Here is a 21,338-nt window from a genome sequence, read left to right on the forward strand (position 1 = left end):
CTTTGACTTTCAAGAAAAGGGGAGATATGTTATAACCAGGGAGGAGGCGACCGAGTACGAGAGGAGGGCGGAGACAGCTCGCCTCCAAGCTGCAGCTCATCAGGCAATTGCCGCTGCATCTCAGTACGACCCCAGCTACAACTTTGGATATCCACCAGGCCAGCCGTGGCCATAGACCAACTTAGGCCAAAAGCCTAAGCTTGGGGGAGTACGTATCTCTCACCGACGTTACATTCATGTTCACACACTCATGCCAGTTGTCGGTGCTCATACTTTTTCATTGTAATATCCATGCTACTTTACTTCCCTTTTTATGCTTTCTTCTTGTGTTTTTGATAAACCTTAGAAAACCCCCCCAAAAATTAGTTGTAGCTTTTAGCTAGTTTACTTTCCATGCCCGTAGTAGTAGTAACTAAAAGAAAACCCAAAAATATTTCTCGATCTTCTTTTGCTTGTTGGGAGCTTTCCCGTGTAAATAGTTTTATTTCTTTTCTTGTTCTTTGGGGGTCGACAGGAGAAGATCATAATGAAAATGTTGAGTGGCTCTTATATGCATTATTGTTGATCTAACAACGAGCCCATATTACCTTGTCTTCTCTCTTGAATTGAATGCTTGCAGATTCCAGCTTAGTCCAATGCACGTGCACTATTATTATTATCCACACTATTCGGTCGTGCAAGTGAAAGGCAATAATGATGATTATACGATGAACTTATTGAGATGAGAAAAGCTGGTATGAACTCGACCTCTCTTATTTTTGTAAATATGATTAGTTCATCATTCCCGATTCAGCCTATTATGAATAAACATGTTTGCAATGACAATTAGATATTGTAGTTGCTTATGCCATGCTTAATTAGCTAGGAGCTTATAATGGTTTACCTTGCGTTCCAACATGCTATTAAAATGGTTGTGATGTGGTATGATAGGGTGGTATACTATTTTGAACGATTCGAGTGGCTTGACTTGGCACATGTTCACGCATGTAGTTGAAACAAAATCAACATAGCCTCTATGATATTTATGTTCATGGTGCATTATATCCTACTCATGCTTGCATTCGGTGTTGATTAATTTTAGTGCATGCTCATGACTGTTGTCGCTCTCTAGCTGGTCGCTTCCCGGTCTTTTTCTAGCCTTCACTTGTACTAAGCGGGAATATTGCTTGTGCATCCAACTCCATAAACCCCAAAGTTGTTCCATATGAGTCCACCATACCTACCCATATACGGTATCTACCTGCCGTTCCAAGTAAATTTGTATGTGCCAAACTCTAAACCTTCAAATAAACATTCTGTTTTGTATGATCGAATAGCTCATGTATCAATTAGGGCTGTCTGTATCTTCCATGCTAGGCCGGTTATTCTCAAGAGGAGTGGACTCCGCTCCTCACTCACGAGAAAAGGGCTGGTCACCGGGATGCCCAGTCCCATGCTTTATGCAAATCAAATCAAAATAACTGCAAACAAAACTCCCCCGGGACTCTTGTTAGTTGGAGGCACTCGTTGTTTCGAGCAAGCCATGGATTGATGCTTGTTGGTGGATGGGGAGTATAAACTTTACCATTCTGTTTGGGAACCACCTATAATGTGTGTAGCATGGAAGATATCGAGATCTCTCGGTTGTTATGTTGACAATGAAAGTATACCGCTCAAAATATTATTCATATCTATTTCAAAACCGAGCTCTGGCACCTCTACAAATCCCTGCTTCCCTCTGCGAAGGGCCTATCCATTTACTTTTGTGTTGAGTCATTGTCCTCTTATTAAAAAGCACCAGTTGAAGAGCACCGCTATCATTTGCATCCATTACCGTTGAAAGGATCGATATAGTTGACTAGAGGGGGGGTGAATAGGCAACTAACAATTTTTTGCTTTTCTTTAACAATTTAAACTTTGCATCAAAATTAGGTTGTCTAGATGTGCAACTAAGTGAGCAACCTATATGATGCAACAATGATAAGTACACAAGCAAGCAAAAGATATATCACAAATAAGCTTGCACAAGTAAAGGCACGAGATAATCAAGAGTGGAGCCGGTGGAGACGAGGATGTGTTACTGAAGTTCCTTCCCTTTGACGGGAAGTATGTATCCGTTGGAGCGTTGTGGAGGCACAATGCTCCCCAAGAAGCCACTAGGGCCACCGTATTCTCCTCATGCCCTCACACAATGCGAGATGTCGTGATTCCATTATTGGTGCCCTTGGAGGCGGCGACCGAACCTTTACAAACAAGGTTGGGGCAATCTCCACAACTTAATTGGAGGCTCCCAACGACACCATGAAGCTTCACCACAATGGACTATGGCTCCGCAGTGACCTCAACCGTCTAGGGTGCTCAAACACCCAAGAGTAACAAGATTCGCTAGGGATTAGTGGGGGGAATCAAATTTCTCTTGGTGGAAGTGTAGATCGGGGCCTTCTCAACCCCTCCCGAGCAAATCAACAAGTTTGATTGGCTAGGGAGTGAGATCGGGCGAAAATGGAGCTTGGAGCAACAATGGAGCTTAGGGTTGGAAGAGGTAGTCAACTAGAGGAAGAAGCCACCCCTTATATAGATGTGGACAAAATCCAACCATTATCCACCTAACCAGCCCGCGACATGCGGTACTACCGCCCCTAACCAGCGGTACTACCGTAAGGCCATGCGGTACTTCCGCCCCTGACCAGCGGTACTATCGCAAGGCCATGCGGCACTACCGTGAGGGACCGCGGTACGACCGCAGCAGCAGCAGGAGCTAGGGCAGACCTGTAGCACAAGGGCTGAGGGCGGTACTGCCGCAGGCGCGGTACTACCGCTCCCAGTTGCGGTACTACCGCAAGGCAGGAAACTCCTAGCCTGGGAAGAGCGCGGATGAATAAAAATACATCCATGCCTACTTCTGCTGGAAAACAGACGATGCAAAAATCCGACACAGTACTACCGCTGAGGAGCGGTACTACCGCCTGGCAGCTGAGCCAGGCCGCGCGCGGTACTACCGCGCACGGGGTGCGGTACTACCGCAGAGGGGCGGATGTAAAAAATTACATCCGCCCCTACTACCGCGATGAAGCGGCACTTGGCCTGGGGGCCACGGTACTATGGCTTCGGAGGAGCGGTACTACCGTGGGCTCCTGCAGTACTACCGCGCCGAAGTACGGTACTACCGCATGTGCCTGCGGTACTACCGCTCCAGGGAGCAGTACTACCGCAAGCCCATCATCAGCAACCAGGACAAAACAAAGAGGATAAACGAAGGATGTTCCAATGCGAATGGGAAAGGAGGAGACAAGGAAGAAAACGTGTACGTGATGATTCCACCCGAACCTTTCCGACGCGGACCCCCTCTTAATAGTACGACTTTCCTACGACTCAAATCCACCAAAAAGAAACGTAGAAAAACGCCGTCTTCAATAGTCTTCGAGGGGCACCAAACCATCTTGTGCCTAGCGATGAAATGTCTGGGAAACTCAAGGCACACGATTAGTCCGCAAAAGCATTGTCATCAATCACCAAAACACCTTAGGGATAAATATGCCCTTACAATCTCCCCCTTTTTGGTGGATTGATGACAATACGGGATTTGCACAAAGAGAAATAATATTGAGCAAACGCAAACCTCTCCTCTCTAGAATATAGACGGGCTCCCCTAGATGTGTGCAAACTAGATGGGTGCTTTGGACTGCACGACACACATACTAGGATCAAAACTCCCCCTATATTTTAGAGACAAGGCATATCTTGCAATAGTAAGGATAACACTAGACAAGATAGCAAATACGAGCATAACATAAGTAGCACAATCATAAGCTCACTAAGATAGGATAGAGTGCATATGTCTTACACCATATGAAGGATAAGTCTCAAAGGCGCAGACCAAACCAAAGCAAACGAGGTCCAAACGACAAAACAAACACACCAAACACGACACGCGACTCGCAAGCATGCAAATCCCTACACTCTCTCCCCCTTTGGCATCGAGATGCCAAAAAGGCAGAGAGGACACGTACACTCAAGGGGTGGCTCAGGCAGAGAAATCATCCCAAACTCTCCTCGTGCTCCTCGTCAGACTCGGCGGGGACGGTCTCCTTGATGTCCTCCTCGGAATCAGTCCACTTGTAGCGTTGCTTCGCCATCCATGCAGCCTCTGACGCGATGACCTCCTCAGAACCGCCAGAGACGTCCTCTCCAAAGACCCTCATAATCTTCTTGTCGCGGCAGCGACTCTCCTTGGATGCCACGTGAGTCCTGTACTGCCCCTTTGCTTGCATGCAGAAAAGATTCTTCATCTTGTCCTTCAACTTCTTGGCCCACGAGGGCTCCGAGGATGGATGGGAAGACCTAGCAGCACGGTCCTCAGCAACATCCTCTGCTCCAGCCTCCTCATCATCAACAGCCCTCCTAGCAGCAGACGCCTCAGCACGAGTAGTAGTGTTGGCCCAGTTGGGCTTGATACGAAGACTGATGGGCTCATGCCGAATCCAGTTTGGAGCAAGGAACTCATCACTAGGGTACAGCTTCTCCCAAGTCGCGGAGATCAATAGAAACAGGTATGGTCCATAGATAGGTACCTTGCAGGTGAACACCGCAAACCGAAGCTCACACCACATGACGTGTGAGACATCAAGTGGCTGAGTCTGAGACACACGTGCCTCCTCGCACAGGAGCATAATATCCACCAGATAGGCATGAACCTTGTCCTTGTCGCCAATGTGAGGGAACAGAGAGTTGCGGAAGATGCGATGCATGGTATCCAGAAAGGAGTTCAGCACCCATGTCGACTTGCCACTGGGAAGCACCTTCTCAACATAGAACGGCTGTATCTTGTTCTGGCTAGCAGACTCAGGATTGGCATGGGGGCGAACACCAACAGGTGTGGTGAGCCCGTCATCAGGAACTTGGAGCAGATCCATGAACTCCTTCCAGGTAGCAGTCAACTGACGGCCATTGGTCATCCAGGTCATCCTCCGCTCCTCCCCGGGGTGAAAGTAAACTGAGGCAAAGAACTGACAGATAAGCTCAGGGTCATAGTCAAGGTGGAAAGAGATCACATGTTCAATACCGAACTGCTCCACCAAATCCAGAGCTTCTCCAAAGTACTCACTAAACTTGTCCTTCCTCAAGTGATTCATGTCTATCCACTTGACATCCACGTAGGTATTTTGCTTGTTCTTGATTACATCCAGATAAACGAGAGTCTGCTGCTTGGTCCAAAACAATTCACTGCCTCTGAGGATAGCACGAGCATTCACATAAGGGTTGATCTTTCGGCGTTCGGTGTACTCAGCGAGGGGAATCTCATCCATGCCTTTAGCGGGTTCCTTGTTCTTGCTAGCGGTGGTCTTGACATTGCACTTGGGGGCACTGGAGCCCTCTGGTGCTTCATCATGATGATTGTGCAGTCGCTTGGAGCCAGTGTCACGACTGGGATTGGAACGACGAGAGCCACCACCTAAGAAACAAGAGAAAGCACACACAAAGAGCGAGAAGAATCAATGCAAAGACCTTAGCAAAACAAGAGAAACAAGTAGAAAGCACATGTGGTAATTGCCACGAGAGAGATTGGACACCAACGGTAGTACTGCCAGGTCGTGCGGTACTAAAATTTTAGTACCACTCCTAGTCACGGTAGTACCGTGTGAGGTCATGGTAGTACTGTGGCTTGGAGCGGTAGTAAGAGCTTAGTGCCACATCACGTGCGGTAGTACCGCACCGGACGGGCGATAGTACCGAACTAGCGGTAGTACCGCACAAGAGGCACGGTAGTACCGCACCGCATCAGATCCGAACCACTTTTGAATCTAAGAAGAACCGCGAAACCACGGCGGTACTACGGTTGATCAAATCTACCACGGGACAATATATCAAGTATAATTTCTATGCAACATGACTCTCCTACATCCTACTCTTGCAAAGATTTGGCCTAAAATCTCAAGAACAACATGCATCTCCCCAAAAACCTAGAAGTGAAAGAACAGCCAAGGAAGAGAGGGATTTGGGGAGAAACCTTGTTCCATGGCAAGAGGAAGTGGTGGGGAACGATCCCACCGGTCGGAATCCGAGGAGAGTCGCCGGAGATGGAGATCCGGCGAGGACCTCCGGCGCCGTTCTTGAGAGAGAGAGAGAGATGGTGGGGAGAGAGACAAGTGAAGGCAGGAAACTCCTAGCCTGGGAAGAGCGCGGATGAATAAAAATACATCCGTGCCTACTTCCGCTGGAAAACAGACGATGCAAAAATCTGACACAGTACTATCGCTGAGGAGCGGTACTACCACCTGACAGCTGAGCCAGGCCACGCGCGGTACTACCACGCACGGGGTGCGGTACTACCGCGGAGGCGCGGATGTAAAAAATTACATCCGCCCCTACTACCGCGATGAAGTGGCACTTGGCCTGGGGGCCACGGTACTACGGCTTCGGAGGAGCGGTACTACCGTGGGCTCCTGCGGTACTACCGCGCCGAAGTACGGTACTACCGCAGGTGCCTGCGGTACTACCGCTCCAGGGAGCAGTACTACCGCAAGCCCATCATCAGCAACCAAGACAAAGCAAAGAGGATAAACGGAGGATGCTCCAATGCGAATGGGAAAGGAGGAGACAAGGAAGAAAACGTGTACGTGATGATTCCACCCGAACCTTTCCGACGCAGACTCCCTCTTAATAGTACGGCTTTCCTACAACTCAAATCCACCAAAAAGAAACGTAGAAAAACGCCGTCTTAAATAGTCTTCGAGGGGCACCAAACCGTCTTGTGCCTAGCGATGAAACGTCTGGGAAACTCAAGGCACATGATTAGTCCGCAAAAGCATTATCATCAATCACCAAAACACCTTAGAGATAAAAATGCCCTTACAACCGTTAGTTTACATTGAGTATGACTTGACTGGATCTCTTTTACCATGAATTACAATGTCTAGTGAGTCCTTGATCTTTAAAGGTGCTCTGCATTTATGTTTTGCGGTCTCAGAAAGGGCTAGCGAGATACCATCTTGTCATCTCATATTATGATTGTTTTGAGAAAGTGTTGTCATCCGAGATTTATTATTATTGCTCGCTAGTTGATTATGTCATTGATATGAGTAAACATGAGACCTAAGTGTTATTGTGAATATGGTTAGTTCATAATCTTTGCCGAAAACCTGAATGCTGGCTTTACATATTTACAACAACAACAGCAAACAGAGTTTGTAAAAGTTTTTCTTTATCACTTTCAGTTTATCAACTGAATTGCTTGAGGACAAGCAAAGGTTTAAGCTTGGGGGAGTTGATACGTCTCCATCGTATCTACTTTTCCAAACACTTTTGCCCTTGTTTTGGACTCTAACTTGCATGATTTGAATGGAACTAACCCAGACTGACGCTGTTTTCAGCAGAATTGCCATGGTGTTATTTTTGTGCAGAAATAAAAGTTCTCGGAATGACCTGAAAATCAACGGAGAATAATTTTGTAATATATAAAAATACTAGAAGAAAGATCCACATCAGGGGGCCCACACCCTGTCCACGAGGGTGGGGGGCGCGCCCCTGCCTTGTGGGCCCCCTGACGCTCCACCGACCTCAACCTTGACTCCATATATTCACTTTCAAGGAGAAAAAATCAGAGAGAAGGATTCATCGCGTTTTACGATACGGAGCTGCGCCAAGCCCTAAACTCTCTCGGGAGGGCTGATCCGGAGTCCGTTCGGGGCTTCGAAGAGGGGAATCCGTCACCATCATCATCATCATCATCAACCTTCCTCCATCACCAATTTCATGATGCTCACCACCGTGCGTGAGTAATTCCATCGTAGGCTTGCTGGACGGTGATGGGTTGGATGAGATTTATCATGTAATCGAGTTAGTTTTGTTAGGGTTTGATCCCTAGTATCCACTATGTTCTGAGATTGATGTTGCTATGACTTTGCTATGCTTAATGCTTGTCACTAGGGCCCGAGTGCCATGATTTCAGATCTGAACCTATTATGTTTTCATGAATATATGTGAGTTCTTCATCCTATCTTGCAAGTCTATAGTCACCTACTATGTGTTATGATCCGGCAACTCCGAAGTGAAAATAATCGGGACCACTCCTGGTGATGACCGTAGTTTGAGGAGTTCATGTATTCACTATGTGTTAATGCTTTGGTCCGGTACTCTATTAAAAGGAGGCCTTAATATCCCTTAGTTTCCAATAGGACCCCGCTGCGACGGGAGGGTAGGACAAAAGATGTCATGCAAGTTCTTTTCCATAGGCACGTATGACTATATTCGGAATACATGCCTACATCACATTGATGAACTGGAGCTAGTTCTGTGTCACCCTAGGTTATGACTGTTACATGATCGATCACATCCGGCATAATTCTCCATCACCGATCCAATGCCTACGAGCTTTTCATATATTATTCTTCGCTTATTTACTTTTTCGCTGCTGTCGTGGTTCTAAGTCTGACAGTAATGTAGGGGGGTAATTATGGAGAGGCGAGGTCTTAGCTATGGAGAGGTTGTAAGGACGCAAGGTTTACGAGTTCAGGCCCTTCTCGGAAGAAGTAAAAGCCCTACATCTCGGAGCCCGGAGGCGGTCGACTGGATTATGTGTGTATGAGTTACAGAAGTGCGAACCCTTGTCTCGGAGGAGGGGGGTGGCTTATATAGAGTGCGCCAGGACCCCGGCCAGCCCACGTTACGAAGGGTTCAATGTACATTAAGGTAGGGCGTTACTGATAACGCTAGCAATAAAGTGCTATGATGACCATAAAAGCTACTTAATGACCGACCGGTAGTGTGCGGAGTGACTTTAGGTCTCTTGGCCGTCGAGTGGTTGGATCTTGGTCGAGTAATTGCTTCTTGGTCGAATGTCTTCGAGTCTATCGAGTGGAACACCTCCAAGTCGATTGAAAGGTGATTTATTCTAGAGGTGTCCTTGGGTAGGGCAGTTAGGACAGGTCCGTGACCCTACCCTAGGTACATAGCTTCATCATTAGCCCCCGAATGGATCGAGGTTTGAGTGGGGAAGGAGTTGAGGACTTCTCCGACTCGTTTTCTATGCCGTGAGCATATCTTGTTTCGGATCAACGGACCTGAGTGATGACAGCAACTCCCTTTTCAGTCGCCTTGATCCATTCTTAATTCTTCGCCGAGTGAGTTTCTTTACTTGTAAGGCTCCGAGTGACGGTGCGGAGGAGATCTTTGGTCTAACAAGTTATTTGCTGCCCGTGGATTTAGTGGGATCCGAATTTTGGGAAGCGCGCGGGGCGGGGGAGGCCGCAGTAATCGAACAAGATAGAGCGAAGCCGCCTCGATCCCCGCGCCACCTTTTTCGCCACGTATCGCTCGTGCGGTCGTTACGGGATTTGACAGAGCCATCTGGGCCTACCTGTCAGCCACTCGGAAGCGGCCTCATATAAGGCGTTGGACCGGAGTCTCTCGAACAGCGCGCCCCATTATCTCTTCTCCTCCTCACGCCTCTCCTCTGCGCTCGCTCTCGCTCCAGCGCCACCGTGCCACACGCGTCTCGTCAGCAACAATGGTGAAGGAGAAGACAACGGCTCTAGAGCGGGCAAAGAAGGCGACGGCGAGGTCAAAGGGGAAGGCGACGAGCCGGGGCGGATCTTCCTCGCGGCCTGGCCTGCCGAAGGGTTGGATCCAGGGCGACTGGATCCACTCGAGGATCTCCCAAGAAGACCTCAACGACCTGGCCGAGGGAGGGCTGATCCCCTACGACTCGGCACGGCTTCCGGGGAAGGAATCCGAGCCGCAACCCCGGGAGGGTGAGCGCATTCTTCTTGACACCCACGTCGACCGTGGGTTTTCCTTTCCCCCTCATCCTTTCTTCCGAGGGTTTCTGAACTTCTTTGGGGCTCAACTCCACCATTTTACCCCCAACTCAATCGTTTATCTTGCCGCGTTCATTTCCTTGTGTGAGAACTTCTTGGGTTGTCGACCTCACTGGGGTCTTTTCAAGCATATTTTCACTTGTCGCTCCCAAACAGTGAAAAAGGCTAATCCGAGTGACGAGAGGACCCAAGTGATCCAGATGTGTGGGGGTCTTGGCATCCAGACAAGGGGAAAAAGCTCCTTTCCGGCCATGATTCTTCCCGATTCAATTCGCGGATGGCAGTCGACCTGGTTCTACTGCAAAGACCAGTCGACGCCAGGGAAATCGACTGGCCTCCCTCCCTTTACCATGGACCGAGTGGGAAAACCCTCCCCTTTGAAGGTGCTCCCGGAGGAGAAGGCGCACGTGAAGGTGTTGGTCAACCGAGTGGTCCAGCTCATTCGTGACGGGGTCACTGGTATGGATCTCTTGGGGGCCTTCCTTCAGCGGCGCATCCAGCCTCTCCAAGCCCGAGACCACCCGATGTGGATGTATTCGGGTCTAGAAGACTCCACTCGGATCCACCTAGAGGAGGTCGATGACGACACGCTGGAGAAGTGGCTGTCGAGCATTACCGGGAAAAAGGACAATCCCAGAGGAGCCAGGAGAGTTCCCCCATTTGACCAGTCGCGTGCACCAGAGCAGGTCTGATTCTGAGTTTTTGCTTGTAATCTGAATTCACTCACGCGGCTGTCTGTATTGCGTCGACTGACTTTGTTCTCCCTGCTTTCTTTCAGGCCATTATTGAAATGTATTCGATGCCCAACGGGGAGCAAGAGCAAGCTCTGAAAGGCGAGGCGAGTGGTGGCGAAAGTGGCGAGTGGACTTCCGATGGTGAAGGGGATGGTGGAAGTGACGACTCAAGTGATGGGGAAGAAGTCGAGCCGCCTCCTCGCATAGAGAGACGATCCAAGCTTGACCAAGAACGGCCGAGTGCCCGCGACAAGGCAACTACTCAGGCTGGGCAGTCTTCGAAGCGTGCCCACCTCGGCGGCAACCTCATGCACGCGCTAGATCGGGGTTGCCGAGCATTTGAGGAAATTGGTGTGGAGACCAGAAGCATGGCCGAAAGTTTCTAAGAGCTCACAGATAGTGTGCAACTCGGCTGGATCTGGGTGGTAGAAGATGACCACATCGTCCGCGAAGAGCGAGATGCTAGACGCGGCATGGCGCGTGGCTAGGCGGCGAAGAATCCCAAAGTTGACGGGCACAGTAAGAGTGAGTTATGGGTGTTGATGACAATGGCGACAAAAGGATACATAGTCATAAACTAAAAGACAAAAGCAAACACACACAAAAATTGTTCTAAGGTCAAATGAATTAGGGGCTCGATGTTACCATAAAAAAGAGAAAGTATTCTCAAAAAAAGGAAAGAAAACACAAATTTGTACATATATTATGTAGAAATTGCACTGCTCCATAATACACAAAAACTATATATGTATATGTAAAAATTTGTGTTAGTTAACACATCTGGTCGTGCACTTGGTTACAACTACCGATTGCACAACATGTGTACGATACCCACAATCACTTTTTCTTTCCAATACACATAACCGTTACTAGAAAACAAAAATTACAAATAAAAACAGAAGTTATTCTAAGATAGAACGATTTAGGGGCATTGATGTTACCCTAAAAACAAAGAAAATGTATGGATTAATCTAATTTGGCAAGCATTACTCCAACAATGAAGTTCCACATGCACGCAGAAATAAAGGATCATTCTAGTGGAGAGAGATTGCTTAAGTCTAACTAGTCTATATAGAGGTTTGACATCATGCAAAGTCACACTACCCTACTATGAAAAAATGTCTGGAATGACTCCACCATGATGAGGAAATATCCCGAGTTACACTCATTTGCTTTTGATGATGATATTTCTATTGGAAAAGCCAAGCAAGTTGATAATTGCTATAACTTATTCCAGCTACCACTATGTGTAATTGCTCATCAATAATTCCATCACTTAGCACCACAACTTGGCAACATCAGACACAATCATAATCAGGACACTCGCAACCATATGTGGGGTAACACTAAGTTCAACACCAAGAAGATATATACAATTCTCTGATTGGCTCTACATCTGCACCTCAACCATTGAAATGGATCTGGAAGTCATGTTGTTGGCCTAAGCACAATTTTTTCTGTTGGCTTATGCTTAATGACAGAGTCAACACATGTGAGATGCTCACCAAGAAGAATTTCCAACTTGACAACACCCAATGTGCTCCTATGTCATGACTATAATATGGAAGACTTTATGCATATGTTCTTCAATTGCTCCTTCAGCTAAGGTTTCTGGTGGAGCATTAGTATGGAATGGAACTCTGGTGGAAACATCAATGGAATGCTCATTGATGCTAGGAAAAGATATCAAATGGAATTCTTCATGGAAATACTCATCATTGTTTGCTGGAGCATTTGGAACCAAAGAAATGGCATGATATTAGAAAACAAACATTATTCCATTGATGCTTGCAAGCATGATTTCAGAACATCTTCCACCTAACCATGATCAGGGCTAAGCCTAGTATCAAGGAGGGAATGATATCCTGGATTGATAGTGTGTAATAAATTTATATTATAGCCTCCCTCCTGGCCCATGTAACTAATTCGATGATCTTTGTACAACTACCTCACTAATTCTAAATGAAAAGGCTCACAGTAGGGGGGTTTTCCTACTGTTTTTGGTCAACAAATGTAGAAATAAAATAAAATAAAGAGATAAATTTTATAGGCAGACTGTGTAGAAATTGCGCCGTTCTATAATATGCAAGAACTATATGTTAATGCAATTTTTAGACCACAATACGGTTTTCAGACAGGTTACATGAAACTTGCATATATACAACCAATATTATATTTAATGTTTAAAAAATAAAAAAATAAAAATGGGATTAATCATCTCACGACATGCCAAATATGAACTACATCTTTATATCGGCACGACTGTCTCCTCATCGAACTCATACACACATGCATATCTGCATACATCTTATATCGGCGAGACCATGACAAACTTGTCATTGAGGGGACCATCCCTACTCACCCCTGCTAATTATATCTTCAAATGGTCTCTATTCTTTCAGCAATGGAGGCCACTAAGGAAGAGGAAGGACTGCGAAGCGGTGTCAGACATCCTTAACAAGATCAAACTCCTTCATGATGTTCACAGGAACTCTTGAGCTTGTTGTAGTTGTTTCATTGCTATTCCAATGCTCTTTTCGAGCCACTAGTTGTATCCAATGTTTTTTTGTTCTTACCGAATTATGGGTGCATGCTGTGAAGTGGGCACATGAAATGCTCTAGTTGATGGAAATTCCACGACCATAGCCCATCGACACAGTCGGCCAGCTATGGAGAGACCACTGGCCTGGGATGGGTGAAAATCAACACATTCGTTGCTCTTGACCTTATAACTACAAAGGGAGTAGGGGGGAGAGGAGGCATTGCCAGAGCCCACCTTGCCTTTATTGGTGCTGGGAGCAAGCCCTTCGCTAGAGTAACAGACCCGCTAACAGCTAAACTATGGGATATGCATGAGGATGTAATATTTACACATCTGCGTGGTCTATCACATGTGATCATGAAGGTAGACTGCTTAGAGGTTGTCAACCTCTGGACTTCGTGCCATAATTCTCGTTCAACTGCAGCGCCTATTCTACAATAACTAGGGAATCACACCCTGAGCTTTGCTTCATTCTCAATTCAACATGTTCCCACGTCTTCAAATGTTTCTGCACACCTTTGTGCAAAGCCTGCTTGCAAGCTAGAGGTGACACAAAGCTGGCAGTTTGAGAGCCCAAACTTTCTGGTTCAAAGCTTGTGAGCTGATTGTAAAAGAATTTTCATACATTAATAAAGTCCTAGCTTTGATGCAAAATAATAATAACTAGAAGAGTTAGGCGCTCCTTGTTGTGCCGTTGGTGTTGTTAGGTTTCTTTAAAAAAATCAATTTGTTTCAAAATACAAAGTGTATTACTCCCTCTGTAAAGAAATATAAGAGCATTTGGATCACAAAAGTAGTAATCTAATTGCTATTATATTTCTTTACGGGATCGGTATTTTTAGATTCATCATGAAATGAATTTTCATACTTTTTTGTTTAATATTGTGGATGTCGGTATTTTTGCTCTGAACATGGTCAAAGATAAAAAAATTGACTTTCTAAAAGACTAATACCCCTTATATTTTAGAACTGAAGAAATATTTAGTTTGACGGGTGGGGGAGACGATAGAGTGTGTTTTTTATTTATAATGTGTTGATTCAGTGGGCCTTTCTTGGTGTGATTCTGTGTTATCTGCTAAGCAACTTATATTGATGTGGGGAAATTTATGTGTCAGCACTTGCATATACTATATTTGTACTACAATATTACATGATGGCGCTTCTTTTTTCTAGGTGATGGGAGGGTGCGCGTGATTGATATATTTTTACAACCCGGTTGATGTTGATTGAATTGAAAAACCGTTGGCCCGATCAAAATCGTAAACCAAATCCACAATTGAATATCTCAATTGAAAGAAAGAGCTTCAGAATTAGAGAATATAGTGAATTAAAATAATTGAATGGAAGAGTTTGAGAAATTGTTGACCTGTTCAGAAACGGATGACCCAATTCTGAATACCTCAATTAATTGTGAAGACTTAAAAAATTAGGAAGCATAATATATAGTATAAAAGAATTGAATGAGAGATCTTTAAGACCCAATTCTAATTGGAGACCTTAATTGAATGTGGGCTCTTTAAAACTAGTGAGCTTAATGTTACAGAGGATTAATGCTATGACATGTCATCAATATACCTAGTGGATATTGCATGAGGTTGCATGATACTACCTATGATATCCCTACTATCGAAGATCTTATAGACAACCTTATTAGAGCAAGTAAAATAAGGTGATGTAAACGGGCTATAAGGATATATTATGTTTTGCTGAGTTTTTTTTTTTGAAATGATGTTTTGCTGAGTTGAAAGAGAGATGAGAGGAAAGAGAAGAGAATTGGACCGTGAATTTACAATCGGCTGTAGCATGAGCTCTATGAAATTTTGAGAGTGGAAGGTGGATCATATGTTAAGTATTTTTCTACTCCCTCCGTTCCTAAATATTTGTCTTTCTAGACATTTCAAATGACTACTACATACGGATGTATGTAGACATATTTTAGAGTGTAGATTCACTCATTTTGCTTCGTATGTAGTCACTTGTTGAAATGACTAGAAAGACAAGTATTTAGGAACGGAGGGAGTAGTAGCTAACTACTACTACTACACATGTTGACTATTACATTAGCTATAGATGACATGATAACATGCTACAGCCAACAACTGGTTATATTATTTAATCATGCTTTTATAGACTGCTCATGAGTTAATAGCTGTACATAACATGATAACCATATACGCCAACAATTGCTCCTAAACAAGCCGTGTTTCCTTGTCCTGATTCTCCTGTACAAATTCATTAATCCAAGCCCTAGGCAGAACAGCATTGGTTGTTATGCAACCCCTCCAACCCCAACGGTTCTTGCATCAGCCCATCCTAACCTTGACCACCTCAAGCAAGCTACCCTTCGCTATATAAACACTTCCCCACAAACTCATCACCTCAAAACACAGAACCCACACACCTCCCCTGTATTTTCTCCCTCTTTAAACCCACAAATCTCTGTCTTTCCTTACACTCAGAGAGACCATCAAAATGGTGAGTGTGCAATACCAACTCAATTGCCCGTCGCTGATTACACATGCATGTAAACTTTCGTGTCTGACACTTTCTTCTTGTGTCATGTTATGCGTACGTGCAGGTTGCGGAGGCGAAGCAGAACGGCGTGGCCACCATGGCGGGCAGCAAGGTGCAGCTGATGTCGGTGAAGCGCGGCGAGCCGACGCTGGTGTCGCCGGCGGAGGCCACGCCGACGGGGGAGCAGTACTACCTGTCCAACCTGGACCAGAACATCGCGGTGATCGTGCAGACCGTGTACTGCTTCAAGTGCCCATCGGGCCGCGGCAACGAAGGTGCCGCGGACGCGCTCCGGGCCGCGCTGGCTCGCGTGCTCGTCCACTACCACCCGCTCGCCGGCCGCCTCGGCATCAGCCCGGAGATGAAGCTCATCGTGGAGTGCACCGGCGAGGGCGTCCCGTTCGTGGAGGCTGAGGCCGCTTGCGACCTCGCCCTCATCGGGGACCTCTCCACCCCGGACCCCGCCGCGCTGGGCCAGCTCGTGTACTCCGTCCCCGGCGCCAAGAACATCCTCGAGATGCCGCCCATGACGGCGCAGGTACACCACGCCACACACGTTGCTCGCGCGCACAGACATGCTTTAACTGCGTATTTCCGTCACCCTCCGTTGCCGAGTCGGGCATTGCCGATGCCGGGGTGCGTTGCCCTGAGCTGCGCTTTTAATGGCGGCGTGGAGCCTTGCGCCCTTTTCTTTTCAAAGGAACAGGAAGCATTCTGGACTTGCCAGCGGCAAGTAACTTGGAAACGGACTGCCTGCAACGCGCGTGACTCCAATAATTGAAATTAGTATTGGTTGGCTAGTACTACTACTCGAGGGTTGAACAAATTTGAGTTCAATAGCTTTTGGGGTTGAAAAGTGAGTTCAGTGGGGCAGCCAGAAATATGTTTTCCTCGTAGAAATACAATGGTTTCTTCAGTTCTACCCGCTTTGCTAAATCCAAATATGTTTTCTTCGGACAAATATTTCTTTACTGATACATTGTATTTTTTATAGGGACTTTGTTCTACATTGTTAGCCCAACCACTTCTACCTATAAATCAACCAAATCATACCATCCGTTTAGTTTTAGTTGTCGAGCTACCTCATGATACATTGACAGGCACATGTCATTCACTAACTAATCCAGTCATGTAGTGCATGCAGCTAGGGTCCAAAACTCACACAAGATTAGTTGCACCAAATTAGTAGTTAACATTGATACGTCGAACACCCAAATTAGTCAAAACACGTCTGCTGCAAATTTAATGAATTTGAACTGTCGATAATGAATTCGAACTGTGTAGTTTCTTTGACAAAGTTCGTAGTATTACTTACTTTGACTTAAAACTTTTTTCGAAAAGAGGATCACCCCGGGAGTCAGTAAAATAATTGAAGTTTTACCATTGGTCAATTTAATTCGCAGGTGACCAGGTTTGAATGTGGCGGCTTCAGCCTCGGGTTGGCCATGAACCACTGCATGTTCGACGGTCTGGGCGCCATGGAGTTCGTCAACTCCTGGGCCGAGATGGCGCGCGGCGCCACGGAGCTCACCGTGCCACCGTTCCTCGACCGCTCCGTGCTCCGCGCGCGCGACCCTCCGGCGATCTCCAACCCGCACCACGAGTTCGAGGAGATCGCTGACGTCTCGGAAATGGCGGCGCTCTACGGCGGCCAGGAGCTGGTGTACCGCTCCTTCTGCTTCGACCCGGACAGGCTTGAGCGCGTCCGCGGCCTCGCCCTCGCCGACGGGGATCTCGAGCGCTGCACCACCTTCGAGGCGCTCTCCGGCCTCGTCTGGCGCGCTCGCACCCGCGCGCTGGGGCTCGCGCCGGAGCAGCAGACGAAGCTGCTGTTCGCCGTGGACGGGCGCCGCCGCTTCGTGCCTCCGCTCCCAAAGGGGTACTTCGGGAACGGCATCGTGCTGACCAACGCCCTAGCGACGGCGGGGGATCTGCTGTCGGCGCCGGTGTCGCGCGCGGCCGGGAAGGTGCAGGAGGCCGTGCGGATGGTGACGGACGAGTATATGCGGTCGGCGGTGGACTATTTTGAGGCGACGCGCGCGCGGCCATCGCTGGCGTCGACGCTGCTCATCACCACGTGGTCGCGGCTCGCGTTCAACGGCGCCGACTTCGGCTGGGGCGAGCCGACCATGTCCGGGCCAGTCACGCTGCCGGAGAAGGAGGTCATACTCTTCCTCGCGCACGGCAAGGAGAGGAAGAGCATCAACGTCCTGCTCGGCCTGCCGGCGTCCGCCATGGACACTTTCCAAGAGCTCATGGACGAGATATGATCGGCCCAGACCGATTGGATACGTCAGCGACTGCGCTCGGTGTTTCTATGCTTGTTTTGCATGTGTTTGTTACTTGTTAGCATGGTTATGTTAATTGTATTATTAAGTGTGAGTCATTTAATTACCAACTAGTCCCTGGTATAAAACTTTGAATTTTTTTACATGAGTATGTTTGTAAAACTATACTTCCTCCAATACAAAAAACATGACATCCTAGACTTTCGATCAAATAAACATTTAAACCAATATTTAGATTCAACGTGAAATAATCATATTTATGTGGTTATCTAAAAAAAGGAATTTTATAATGTTGTATGATTATATTGTAAAAGAAATCAATGATGAATACTAGCTATGTTTTTTAGACCATTTGGCATAGGTACTCGCTTCGGAGAGAGGTGCGCAAAGGGCAGCCCAATCTTCATGTTGTAGGATCAAATATTGAATGAGATGATCAATTGTGGGTAGCCGGGATAAACAAGGCACTATGACAGGAGGAATAGGATGCCAACGGTAGCCCGTGATTCGAGTGGACCGCCACTTCACAATCTGCGCACTAACCCAAATAACGACGCTCAAGTCTCCGGGCACTAATTTGATGCAATCCGCGAGTCGATCATGAAAAAAAAATATACAACCGCACTCAAGTCGTCGAGAATGCATCAGGATGAACTCCACGAGGAATCATAAGAATAAGGTAGAAAGAACTCTCCAATCTCAAGACAAGGCTATGTATTTGTCTATAAAACTAGATGACCCATTGTGCCCAGGACGCATTGGCAAATTGCAACCGAAAATTTAAGCAAGCTACGATGAACATGTTTTATGAATTATGCACATAGCATGATCTTGATTTATGACATTTCACGCCGCGACACCTCGTTGCAGTCATGGTGCAAAATATATATGCATTCGATAAATGAGGCAATTAATTTGTACATGCAAGATGTTTTTACCAAGGGCTTATGTCTTGTTAGTATCGCATATTGTGCTGGGTTTTGACAGCGACGGGACAACCATTCAGGCAGACTCCTCCCCCCTATTTGTATCTTTAGATCTCTGAAGGCGCATGAATTGCAAAGTATCATAGATAGTTCATTCATACCCAGTTCATTCATTGACAAATAGGGTGTTTGGTCCCTTGCATGACTATGATCAAGCACAGATACAACTACATTAACAATCATATGCATAACCACATTATCAAACATACTCATAAGCACATTAACATGCACGTGCAGTCATAACAGTGGCACACAGACATGCGCATAAGCATACATTTATACACACAATATTTTCGGACGGGCACACTAACAAACATGGATTACTACTCTTGGATCATGGCAGGTGCTTGTTTGTGCTGGCCGTGTTGGGAACGTAGCAATAATTCAAAAAAAATTCCTACGTGTCACCAAGATCAATCTAGGAGATACTAGCAATGAGAGAGAGGGAGTGCATCTTCATACCCTTGAAGATCGCTAAGTGGAAGCGTTACAAGAACACGGTTGGTGGAGTTGTACACGCAGCGATTCAGATCGTAGTCGATTTTGATCTAAGCGCCGAACAACGGCGCCTCCGCGTTCAACACACATACAACCAGGGGACGTCTCCTCCTTCTTGATCCAGCAAGGGGAGAGGAGAAGTTGAGGGAGAACTCCGACATCACGACTGCGTGGTGGTGATGGAGCTCGTGGTTCTCCGGCAGGACTTCGCCAAGCGCTATGGAGGAGGAGGTGTAGGAGAGGGGAGGGGCTGCGCCAGGGGAAGTGTGCGGCTGCCCTATCTCTCCCTCACTGTATATAGGGGAAGGAGGAGGAGGAGGCGCCCTAGGGTTCCCTAGGGGAGGGGCGGCGGCCACAGGGGAAACCCTAGATGGGTTTGGGCGCCCCCACCCCTAGGAAACTTGCCCCCCAAGCCGGGAGGGGTGGCTGCCCTAGGGAGGCGCCCCCACCTCTCCAGCTTACGTGAGATGGGGTGGGAGGGGCGCTCAGCCCCTTAGTTGGCTGATGTCCCCCTCCCCTTGGCCCATAAGGCCCCCCAACGCTTCCCGGGGCCTCCGAAACCCCTTTCGGACACGCTGGTAGTCACCCGGTACCCCCGGAACAATTCCGGACTCCAATACCCTTCGTCCAATATATCGATCTTCACCTCCGGACCATTCCAGAACTCCTCGTCACATGCAGGACTCCGAACAACCTTTGGTAACCACATACTATTTCCCATAACAACTCTAGCGTCACCGAACCTTAAGTGTGTAGACCCTACGGGTTCGGGAACCATGCAGACATGACCGAGACATCTCTCCGGCCAATAACCAATAGCGGGATCTGGATACCCATATTGGCTCCCACATGTTCCACGATGATCTCATCGGATGAACCACGATGTCGGGGATTCAATCAATCCCGTATACAATTTCCTTTGTCTATCGATATGTTACTTGCCCGAGATTCGATCGTCGGTATCCCAATACCTCGTTCAATCTCGTTACTGGCAAGTCTCTTTACTCATTCCGTAACGCATGATCCCGTGACCAACTCCTTAGTCACATTGAGCTCATTATGATGATGCATTACCGAGTGGGCCCAGAGATACCTCTTCGTCATAGAGAGTGACAAATCCCAGTCTCTATTCGTGCCAACCCAATAGACACTTTCGGAGATACCTGTTGTGCACCTTTATAGCCACCCAGTTACGTTGTGACGTTTGGTACACCCAAAGCATTCCTACGGTATCCGGGAGTTGCACAATCTCATGGTCTAAGGAAATGATACTTGACATTAGAAAAGCTTTAGCAAACGAACTACACGATCTTGTGCTACGCTTAAGATTGGATCTTGTCCATCACATCATTCTCCTAATGATGTGATCCCGTTATCAATGACATCCAATGTCCATGGTCAGGAAACCATGACCATCTATTGATCAATGAGCTAGTCAACTAGAGGCTTACTAGGGACATATTATGATATGTGTTCACACATGTATTACGGTTTCCGGTTAATACAATTATAGCATGAACAATAGACAACTATCATGAACAAGGAAATATAATAATAACCATTTTATTATTGCCTCTAGGGCATATTTCCAATAGTCTCCCACTTGCACTAGAGTCAATAATCTAGTTCACATCATTATGTGATTAACACTCATAGTTCACATCGCCATGTGACTAACACCCGAAGAGTTTACTAGAGTCAATAATCTAGTTCACATCGCCATGTGATTAACACCCAAGAGTTTACTAGAGTCAATAATCTAGTTCACATCACCATGTGATTAACACTCAATGAGTTCTAGGGTTTGATCATGTTATGCTTACGAGAGAAGTGTCAGTCAACGGGTCTGCAACATTCAGATCCGTGTGTTCTTCGCAAATCTCGACTTCGTATTGTAGATGTTGCTACTATGCTCCACTTGGAGCTATTCCAAATGGTTGCTCCACTATACATATCCGTTGCTACTCAGAGTCATCCGGATA

At 46.8% G+C, this 21,338-nt stretch overlaps 1 protein-coding gene across 1 annotated transcript; it reads left to right on the top strand.

Annotated features, from left to right (window-relative positions):
- The first annotated feature begins 15,414 nt into the window (after nucleotides 1–15,414).
- On the top strand, nucleotides 15,415–18,100 carry LOC125536488 (omega-hydroxypalmitate O-feruloyl transferase-like). The gene is made up of 3 exons (XM_048699716.1): nucleotides 15,415–15,545; nucleotides 15,649–16,122; nucleotides 16,988–18,100. The coding sequence occupies exons 1-3, from the start codon at nucleotides 15,543–15,545 to the stop codon at nucleotides 17,852–17,854; spliced, it is 1,344 nt and encodes a 447-aa protein (XP_048555673.1). The 5' UTR covers nucleotides 15,415–15,542; the 3' UTR covers nucleotides 17,855–18,100.
- Nucleotides 18,101–21,338: the final 3,238 nt, after the last annotated feature.

Source organism: Triticum urartu, chromosome 2 (genome assembly GCF_003073215.2).
Source record: "Triticum urartu cultivar G1812 chromosome 2, Tu2.1, whole genome shotgun sequence".
NCBI classification, from domain to species: domain Eukaryota; kingdom Viridiplantae; phylum Streptophyta; class Magnoliopsida; order Poales; family Poaceae; genus Triticum; species Triticum urartu.